The 10,657-nt window shown below is 39.8% G+C and overlaps 1 protein-coding gene across 1 annotated transcript; it reads right to left on the bottom strand.

Annotated features, from left to right (window-relative positions):
* Nucleotides 1-1,272: 1,272 nt before the first annotated feature.
* LOC145839476 (dmX-like protein 1) lies at nt 1,273-9,319 on the bottom strand. Its single transcript, XM_082947050.1, has 2 exons — nt 2,080-9,319; nt 1,273-1,885 (listed from the first exon to the last, which is right to left on the bottom strand). The coding sequence occupies exons 1-2, from the start codon at nt 9,317-9,319 to the stop codon at nt 1,503-1,505; spliced, it is 7,623 nt and encodes a 2,540-aa protein (XP_082803176.1). The 3' UTR covers nt 1,273-1,502.
* Nucleotides 9,320-10,657: the final 1,338 nt, after the last annotated feature.

Below are 10,657 nucleotides of genomic sequence, written 5' to 3' on the forward strand. Positions count from 1 at the left end.
CCTAGGCTCAAAACTTCAACTTTAGGTTTTTTTAAACAATATTATGAAGTCTATCAACTTTTTTTTTTGAAAAAAACTGATTTAAAACGATTAAGCATTAAACTTTGAGTTTGCAAACAATTTATCGTATTTTTGTTAAACACTATATTCAAGAAAAACTCTAAAACGAATAGTAAGAAAAAAGTATTTTTGTGTACTGTTGACAAGCCATTTTTCGACAAAAATTGTGAAGACTTACAATATTTTTTGAACTAGAATTTGCAAAAACTGTTTGGATTTAAAGTTATAAATTACTTTAAGCTGAAAAAAAACAGTTTTAAAAATAAAATTGCAGTTCAATTAAACTATGTATAACATTTTGTTTTTTAGTAACCAAAAAAGTTTATGGTCGCTTTAATCCCCTTATAAACTCACTGTGAAAAATAAGAACTTTTAAAATCAATTCGTAAAATAAATAAATTTTAAAAGTTACTTTTTAATATTGAAGTCGTAGCAAAGTAATTTGTTTTTATTATTTCTCAAGTTTTTTTATTTACTGTACTTTAAATTAATTAACTGTTTTAAAAGTTTCAAGTCGAAAAAAATGTAACACATTTTAAATGATCAACAATTTTTGTTTGTGTTCATATTTCACAAACAATTTTATCTATTTACAAGACCAAAATATTCAATCGTAATGACAATAGATACAAAAACCAAAAAATATATATTAACAAATAATAAAAACATATAACTTGAACAACACTCAAATATTAAACATATAAATAAATAATTAATTATAAATAATAAGTATAAATAAATACCGCTTTTCATGTTTTTCTTTTACTTTTTCTAAAATAAGTGCAAGGTTACAATGCATCAACCTTAAAACTATTTATTAAAAAATATATGTAAAGATATATTTTCTTGCGTTCATACGTGTTTAGCTTTAAGTGTGTAAAAATACTAATAAAAGTAATGTTTTTATACAAGCAAAATGTACAGCTTCTGCAAAACTGTTTTTCAAATAAATTTTTATTTGGACTTTTGATCCAGAAAGTTTCAATTATATGATGTGACTTCACAATGAAACAAAAATATTCTTTATTAAAATGATAAAAACGTATAAACTTTATTGCACACAGACAAGATTAATAAAGTGATTTTAAAAAGTGGTAGAATAATAAATCTTATCTAGAGTTATTGAACTTATTGCCAAATCGGAATTAATAAAAAAAATACTTGAAAATAAGTTTACTCAGAGAGTTTTACTTTTTTTTTGCATAAAATAGTTTACAAAACCCTTTAAACAGTGAGCTTGAATAAAACAATTAAAAAAAACACCAAGCGCAATTTAGAAAAAAAAATAGTTAAAACAAAACTGAATTTTAAACATAAATTAAAGTAAAAGTTAAACATTCAACCAACTACAATCTGCTATAAAACCGACTTCTTACGCACAAAAACCCACATATTTCAACAACTATTAGTACTAGTATTAATAATAAATTAGTAAAAATTCATCAAACTGAAATCGACGTCATCTTCAGGGTCCCGTCGGCGCCGCACGAAAACACCAGATCCCCGCTCATCCGCACCTTGGTCGTTCCCGACCCGTAGTGGCGGAAGATGGAGGTTCTCGGGTGGTGGTCCTCCATCCGGTCCACCTCCGCCTCCCCCCGCCACACCTTCACCTCGCCTGACCCGCACCCGGTGGCGTGGAGGCTTCCGACGGCGTGCAGACACTTGACGGCGCTGTCGTGCGCGCGCACGCAGCTGATTGGCTTGTGGAAGGCGCGCTCGTCGTACGCCACCACGTGACCGCTCTTGCTTCCCGCCAAAAGGCACCGGGTGCGCGGGGAGTAGGCGACGCACGACACCCCGATGTTGTCGTATATCGCGAAATCTGAAGTTAATTTTTGTTATGTACTTTTGTTTGAGATTATAGTTAAAAATTAATAATACCTACTATATTTTAATAAAACAAAATGCTAACTAAAACTTTGTGTGAATTGCAATTTACTATTTCAACACAACCGTAAATAAACTTGGTCTTTTAATTTAATTAACAATATATAAAATGCACTCCAAACAACAAACCTTTGACGAGGCAACTGCTGGGCGGCATCAGGGTGTCCCAGACGGCGATGTTCTTGTGGCTGCTGGACATGCCGCAGGTGGCCACCACCGAGGTGGAGCTGACGAAGCAGCAGTCGCTCGCCGTCCTGTTGTGGACCTGCCTCCTCTCGAAGCTCGGCTCGTCGCAGTTGCCCACCTGCCACACCCGCAGACCCCCTTCCCCGTCTACCGCCGCGAACTTGTTGCCGTACCGGCTGAAGTGCAGCCCGGTGATCCCGCCGCATGGGGTCGCCGCGTCGTAGCGACCGATGTGCTGCTGGTGGCCCCACTCCCACATGCTCACGTTGCCGTGGCGACCGCCCACCAGGTAGTAGGGGAGGGTGGGGTGCGAGTCGAGCCTCTTCACGTTTTCCATGCTCCTCCGCATCAGCACGTTGGCCCCCTGCTCCGTCTGAGCCACGCTGAAGTCGGCCCACGTGTTCGCTGATTGGCTCGACTCTTCCTCGACGACGTCCGGAACCTCGTCGATGACCAGCCACGAGTCCGAGTCGAGCAGGAGAGTGACGTCTATTTCCTTCACGTCCTTGCTGGAAGCCACCGCCACGCAGTTCCGGTTGACGTTGTTGACGCAGAAGCTGGTCAGCATGTCCGCGTCCCTGTGCAGGATTTTCACTTTCCGCTGGGGGGCGCTCCTTTTCATATTATCGTCAACTTCGTTGCTTTCCGCGTCGGCCGCCTTCTTGAAGAACAAGTACTTGTTGAAAGTGCTCTGCAAGGAGTCGGTTTCAATCAGGCACCTCCAAAGCCTCTTTGCGGATCGCAACTGGGACGTGCCGCCTTCGAACGGGGTGTTGTTCTCCGAAAGCATGAGCTCGTAGTTTCTGTTGGCGAAATGCCTCTCCACGCCATTCATTCGATGCTTCGGCAGCAGACCGGTGCCGATTTCTTCGCGGCTTCCGACGATTTCAACCAAGTCGTCCGTCCAAGAGTCGACCAGCCTCAGGACCGCCGACAGCAGAGTGGAGGTGGAGTTGAGTTCGTTCGCGTCCATTCCCGTCAAGCCGACCAGCGTTTTCAGGTTGCCGCTCGCCCTCTGGACCACCGCCAGCTTCGCGATGCACCAAGCGAGGCCGTCGCCATCAACCGCGGATTTCGTTTTTTTGCAAAACTCGCCCTGGGAGTTGAACGAGTATTCGGAACCCGCGTCGGATTCGCCTTCGCTGTTTTCGTCGTCGGAACCAAACTCGTCTGTTACGTTTGCCGTCAAGTAGTCGAACACGCTCTGCTTCGGAGAGACGAAAACGACTTTCGGCTTGCTGAAGGTTTGCAGAGCGTCGCTTTTGCGGCTCGAGTCGGAAGCGTTGTTGGAGCAGGCGGAGGTTTTGCGCGGCGTGGACGCTGAATGCCCGAAGACGGCGCACCACATCTCGTTGTCCAGACTGCGCTCGCTCAGCACGCGCAGCAGCGAGGCGTTGCGCTTCAGCAGGCCGTGTATCAGGAGCGACGCGTGGACGGCGGCCACCACCTCGCAGAACAAAACTATCAGGCCGACCCGCGCCTCGTTGGCAATGGAGTAGGGGTAGCACAGGCTGTGGACGAGATCGGTGCCGGGCCACTGGGAGGCTTGCGAGATGCCGCCGCACTTTTCGGAGGCGGCGGGACGGTGGTGCTCGTTGTGCAGGAGCTGGAAGATCGTCGACGACACCTTTCTCGCCTCGCAACACAAGTCCGAGGTGTTTGTTTCAGTCTGGCTTCCGCTGCTGCCGAAAGGCTTTGTGAAGGTCAAAATCAAGGAGAAAATTTCGTTTGTGCGCTGCTTCAAAAAGGAAGCGGCGTCGCTCATGAAAACTTTAGGCCGCGCCAGAGACAGCAAGAAAGGGTTTTCGTCGATGGGAGAAAACAGGTGGTGGCTGTTTGAAAAGGTGAAACTGTAATCACTTAAAAACGATTCTTGGTAGAGGAGAAGAAGCTCGAACTTTGCAGGATACAAAGCTTGCAACGACGATTCAAAATCAGTGCAGTAAGAAATGAGCATTTGTAAGTAAAACCTGTGTTTCTTGAGCCATTTGTGCCTGTGCTTAATGTCTTTTCTTTTAACTTTTCCGTCTGTGTAACTCACAGTTCTTGTAGCCCTTTTTCTATCAAAGTGATTGCTAGATTCGGCAGCCTTTTCAGGACAACTTTCATCAGAAGACTTGTCACTTGAATTTTCTACAGTTTTCTCTTGTAAGCTGTCATTTACGTTTCGGTTTTCAGCAAACGTAGACTCCAAAACTTCAACGGAATTTTTAAACCAGTCGAATATTTGTTTTCTGAAAGATATCACGTTGTTACTCTGTGAAGCAGAAAGCGCTTCTAATTCACTGACGAGCACTTTCCAAATTGCCGTGTACTTGATCTCTACCACATCAGCATCGTTTTTAACGCTAGCATTCGGTTCCTGCTCGATTTCCTTTTCATTTAATACATTTTCAGTTGGCTTTTGTTCCTCTGGGCAAGAGGACTTGCTACTGGAGCTGTCATCGGAGTCACTCAGGTTCAGATCCAAACTGTCATCATCACTCTCTTCTTTCAGTTCAGCGGGCTGACTCCAGTCGAAGTCGGATGCTCGCTCGTTCTTTTCAGGCTCTTTCGATGCTTCTTCCGTGCTGATCTCCGGAGGCAACCGGTTCAGAGCGTCCATTGCCAGCAGAGGCTTGCCTTCCTGCAAACGATTGAACGCAGTTTCGAAAACCAGCGATCGTTCCAGCAAGTACCTGTCCGTTTCATCCGCCTTGTTCTGCGCGCCCAGCACTTTTCTGCTTTTCAACACGAGGGGGTGTGAGGAGATGTAAAAGTAAAAGTTGAAGCAGTCCGAAGTCTTCGCGCCTCTCAGCAGCGTCAGAACGGAGCTTTCGAAATCGCACAGAGACCAGTGGGCCATGCTGCGAGTGAAGCAACACCCGTTCAACGCGCAGTTTTCTTCGAGCACGTGCTTTTTCAACAGGCTGTGGTACGCCTCGTCGGAGTTTTGAGTCAGCCTCGATATTACGATCGCCAGCTGAATGTCGTTCAAACTCTTCACGCAAACGTCTATCGCGCTCTTGATGTCGCCGGCAAGTATGAAAAACGCAGCAGCCTCTACGTGCTTTTCTTTGGTCATGAGGGAAAAGGCGTTGTCGACGGCCGCTTTCTTCCACCTCGGGTCGTTGAAGTTGTTGGAAAAAAACTCGTACTTTCTCTTGTCTTGCCTCTTCTTGTACAAGCTGCACAGCACGCTCTTTTTGTTCAAAGCCAGATAATACAAGGCGCAGTCGAGCGGGTCTTGTTTCTTGCTGTAGGCTGCAACCGCCAGTTTCTTGAAAATTTCTTCCAGTATGGTCTTTGAAGTGACCCACCAACCGACTCCCAATGATTTTAGCTGATTCCAAGCAAGGTTCCCGCTCTGATAAGATGGAATGAACTTGAGAATTTCCCTCGTTGACTCAGAGTGAAACGCCCAAACTATCTGAGCGGGTTTCAGCGAGTTATTTTTGTTGCGCGGGTTCAAGCACAAGCAAAAGTGATGCTGCAGAGCGGTGACAAACCTGAAACCGCAAGAATCTAAAGAGCTCGTTGCCACAGTTGCTTGAGCTTCGTAGTTTGAAGCGTTTAGGTTTATTTTCAAATTTTTCTCCAGCAAGCTCACAGTGTTGGCAATGGCCAACAGCTCCACTTGACCCAAGCCGCTGACGCCGGCAACTTTGTGAGAAGAAAAGCAATCGCTCAGCACGTCGCAATGCTCCTTACCAAAATAGTCTGATTTTAGCGTTGTGAGATCAATAAAATTATGTTCAGAAGAATCGTTGTTTGCGCCTTCCATGTCTGAGATATCACTGAGGTCTAGACCATCATCGCTTTCACCGGAACTTTCAGAGTTGACAGGGTCAAACAAATCGTTTTCGGGTGTTTTGTTATCAGGCTTGCTGTCTTGCACGGCCTTGAAAGTACTGAGGTCGTTTGTTTTTTCAAATGAGTTATACAGAAACATTGGTTTGCTACTGGTGAGAACATTCGATGAAAAACTACTCACTGTTGGTTTAAGTTCTAGTTTTTCATTTAGATCCACCTCAACTCTATGAGATTTAATTTCGTTGGCCGAAAGAGCTAAATCTATGAGAACTTGCTTGACAAACTTGAAGTAACCGCAGTGCAACAGATCAGACAAAACATCGGGATGGTAGTATGGAAGGGTGGGCGACAGAGAATCGGCCAGCGAAAACAAATTTTGATGATTGCTAGCTGAATCCAGATCAGTTGTTTTTACAGAGCTGCCACTGGGGCTGTAGACAAACATTTCGGTTTTTGTACCAACCACAATAAACCCTCCGTAAGTCCAAGATAACACCGTTCGGGGTAGTGAAGCAGTTTTAGAAGAACTTTTGTTAACCAACATTATTTTTTTAACCAGCAACCAACTATCATTTGCACTTTTATCGCCTGTATGAGTTTTTGAACTCGGTACAAAGATGCTCACAATGTCGTTGACCGAAATAGCAAGGAAGTAGTCGTCTTTTTTATTAGAAATCCATTCTAAGTTAAAGTCTTCCTTAGTTAACTTGTTGGAACTTTCTTCAATAGAGTATACTTCGTACATACAACATTTTTCCCAATTGTTCCCTTTGCTATTACTACATCGAAAAACAGATAAATAGTAGACTTGCTTTTGTTTGATAAAACAAGCTTCTACTAAAGCTAGTAGTTTCGAATTAGCGAATTCCAACGTAATTATTTGTTCACAGTTACCATTAAACAACTCATTAGTAGTTGATTTGTTGTTGCAGAAATATACTGGTTCAAAAATATTCTCAGATTTGTTCAGACACAAAAACTCAAAGTCTGAGTTTTCATACACAACACACAAATGGTGGGGTCTAGAAATACTTGAATCTATAATATTACTCAAACTTGAGTTAAACAAACCAGAGAGTATACCAACTGTTGGTACTACAGATAAAGCATCATTACAGGGTTTATTTTTGATTGAATAACTAAAAAGTTTGAGCAACTTTACTTCAACATGCTTTTCTTTGGCTCGAAAGTTTTCTTCTTCACTGTCGCTGCTTTCAGTTTCGCTGAAAACTTCAGTAAGTTTTCTCTTCGTAACAGTGTCACAGGCGAAATTTTTTATGTCAATTTGTCTCACAAGAACCATTATTCCATCCAAACTTTTCATTCCAATGCCAATGTAAAAGGTGTACACAGTTTCATTGTTTGTGCAAACGGTCGTTTGATCAAGCACATTTAAAAACACAATTTCACCTGAACTTATCAGCTCGTCATCAAAGGTGTTCAGGTGCAAAAAACAACCAGGTTGTGTTGAGGACTGGTTCGATATCAGGCCGGGCAGCTTGTAGTTGGAAGACATTGCGTTTTGAAACAGACCCTTGGCATCTATGACAGCTTGAAAAACATCAATTTTCTTATTGTTCAGAGAAACTAAAACAGTGCTCAAGCAGACAGTGTTTTCTTTGAACAATGTTTCTGACAAAGTTACAGGCAGCCAAAAGCTTTGCTTGAAGTTGAACTCCTTGCTTTGAACTTTTGCTATCTCTTGGAGACCTCCGCTTTGCTTCAAGGGTGTGACTTCATCCACGCGCCACACAATCAGCTCGTTCACGCATGGTTGATTTTTGGACGAGCTGCTGGCAACTATTGGCAGGGTGGGATGAGACAAGACGCTTTCAAGATGATGGGAATGACCGCAGCATCTCTGCAAGTGTATGACGCTCGAAATTGCAGTGAGGTTTTCGAGGTCGTTGAAGCACAGCTGCCACAAGTTCAAACTTCCATCGTTGTGTTTGCTCAGCAGCTGAAAATCACAATACGTCGTTTCTTCAGCGGAGCTGTCTGTCAAACTGCTTTTCAAGTTCACTCTGCTGGCTGAGTGCAGCACGTTTTGCTTGGTTGACAAGTTTGCAAAGAAAAATGATCTTGGCAATAGCGACTTTGCGTCGTTCACAGGAAAGGCCATGGGTATTCTAGAAGAAAAAGAAACCTGCGGCTGCTTTCTTTCGCTGTCCCACATGCTGTCCAGCCACTCTATGTGCCAAATCAGCAAGGAACCGTCTACTGGGTGTATGGCAAACAAAACGTCTCTTTCGTTTTTCCACTCAAACAAAATTGATTCTTTTTGCTTTTTGTCAGCTTTCAAGACACCATCAGAATGATCTTTACTTTTGTTGTTTTGGTTCGTGTTTATTTGTGACTGATGTTCTACTTTGAATTTTTGTAATCTATTTAAAATATGGAAGTACTTGTTGTTGAGAAAATGAATAGTAAAATTTTGGAATGGAGTACTAGACTTATTATCTTGAACAAATGGAAAAATAGGTATGTCTTGCATGGGATTTATAACAGCACTGAGATAGAAACCTCTGTTTGCAAAGTTTTTTTGAAACTTGCCCAAGCTGTATTCGATAGGAATTTTTGGTTCAGATTGATTACTCAGGTCTCTGAATTGCAACAAAGTTGTCGACTGCTTATAGTTTTCAGACCAAACCCTGTTTATGTAGTCTTGGCAAGAAGAAATCAATGCATAAGAAAAGTATTCTTCCCCGTTCAAAACAAGCCCTTTTTTCCATTCAAAACTTAACGCGTTTAAAGGGTGATTTAAAACTGTGTATGTGAGGTCAAGTTTATCATTTGGTGTTTCACTTTTAATTTGGCTATACCTCTCATGCCAAACTCTAATAACAGTTTCATTTTCAAACAGTGATCCGAACAAAACGCTTTTTGAAAATGGTGCAAACTCAAGCTGCAAAACGTTGTAATTTGTATTCATTTCCCAAACACTTTTTAAAAAAAATGAATTATTTACATCCAAGCTGTTATTATACTTGTTAAGTGAAACTTTGTCATGACTACCCAACAAAATCATGTCACAGTTAAAGTTAATATCCATAAAAGTGATACTATCTGTATGATTATTGAGTTTAATACTGTTCTTTTCTTTCCAAAAGTATTTATAACTTAAACTAAGAGAATTAAATTTAGGTGTGAATATTTTAAAATGTGTTCCATAAACTATAAAAACTTCTCCGTTTAAAGTACTACTATCTAAACATGTAACATTTAACTCATCTGTGTCCGTTAGAATCTGTATGGGCTGATATTCTCTGTTTGATATAACTACATCACAGCCAGAAGCGTACACGAAAAAAGTTTGCTTGTTTATTTCTCCAACACTGAAACAGCAGTTACCAGAATTCACAGATCCAGTGAAAGTTTGATGTTTTTCCATGTTTTAGATGTGTTATTATAATCTATAGAAAAAATAGTTTTTTAAAACTTAAAAAACAACAACTAAGCATTACTTTCAATGTAATTTGACTTATAAGCATTTATAATTTTTTTAGTAAAATTTTATAAGAACAAAAATTAATGCTTTTCACAATAGTATAACTATTATTTAATTTTTTTTATCAGATTTTTTTTTGTTTTATGTTAAATAAATTATCAAAACTGTGAAAAAAAGTTCAAATAACTAATTTCATGATTTAAAGAATAATAAAAGTCAAAAAAACAAACTAATAACAAATAAAGCAGATTTTCAATGAGATATGTTTGCTTATAAACAAAAAAGCAGTTTTTTAGCTTTAGTTATAAAATGTGTATGTGAGGTAAAATGTGTATGTGAGTTTTTAGCTTTAGTTTTAAAAATACTCTAACTAATTATAACTTTTCAAAGTTTTTAAAGTTTCTTAAATGTAACATCCCTGGCAGTTTTAAATAACAATAAATATTTTTTATAATTTGGTTTAAATGCATTAAACTTAGTATTTAACTTGACTTTTAGGGTAGGTATCAAATATGCACAAAGGGACACTTTTGCACTGCGTCAATTTTGCATAAAGATTTATCTTTTTGTTTTATTAAATATATTCTTCTTTTTTACATTCTATTTTTACTATTAGTGTTACCCCTAACCCTTACTCTCAATTGGTACTTTTTTTATTCCTTTATGTTTTTACAATAACTAATGTTTTATTTTAATTATAGTTTTTATTTGTTATTTTATTTGTACTTTCACTGTTACCTCTAACCCTTACTCTCGGTCAGTAACTTTTTCTTCTTCTTTTTTGTTTTTTTTATTGCTAATTTTCATTTATTTCATTAAATTAATTATTTAATTTAACCTTCACTCTTACCCCTAACCCTTACCCTCGGCTGGTAAACTTTTATTCTTAATTTTGTTTCATTTTTAATTTTTTAATTTTTTTTTATAAATACTTTCTTATTCTTCTTATTTTTTAACTCTTGTGCAAAAATGACTCTTTGTGCAAAATTGACCCTTCATGCAAGAGTGTCTTTGTGCAAAAGTGACCTCTTGTGCAAAAGTATCTTTATGCAAAAATGTTCCTTTGTTTAAAAGTGTCTTTTTGTGCATATTTGACACTTTGTGTATTTGTGAATATTTGAATTATTCCAGGGTTGCCACTCTTTGAGCCAAAAAATCTTCCCTGAGTGACCAAAATGTTCCCTGAGTTTCCCTGAGTATTTTTCAAATCTTAAAAAAAAATTTCTTCTAATACAAATTATTAATACCTCATTCTCATTTTTCTTCTTTAATAATAAAAGG

This window comes from Thalia democratica, chromosome 6 (assembly GCF_965202585.1).
Source record: "Thalia democratica chromosome 6, ktThaDemo2.hap1.1, whole genome shotgun sequence".
NCBI classification, from domain to species: domain Eukaryota; kingdom Metazoa; phylum Chordata; class Thaliacea; order Salpida; family Salpidae; genus Thalia; species Thalia democratica.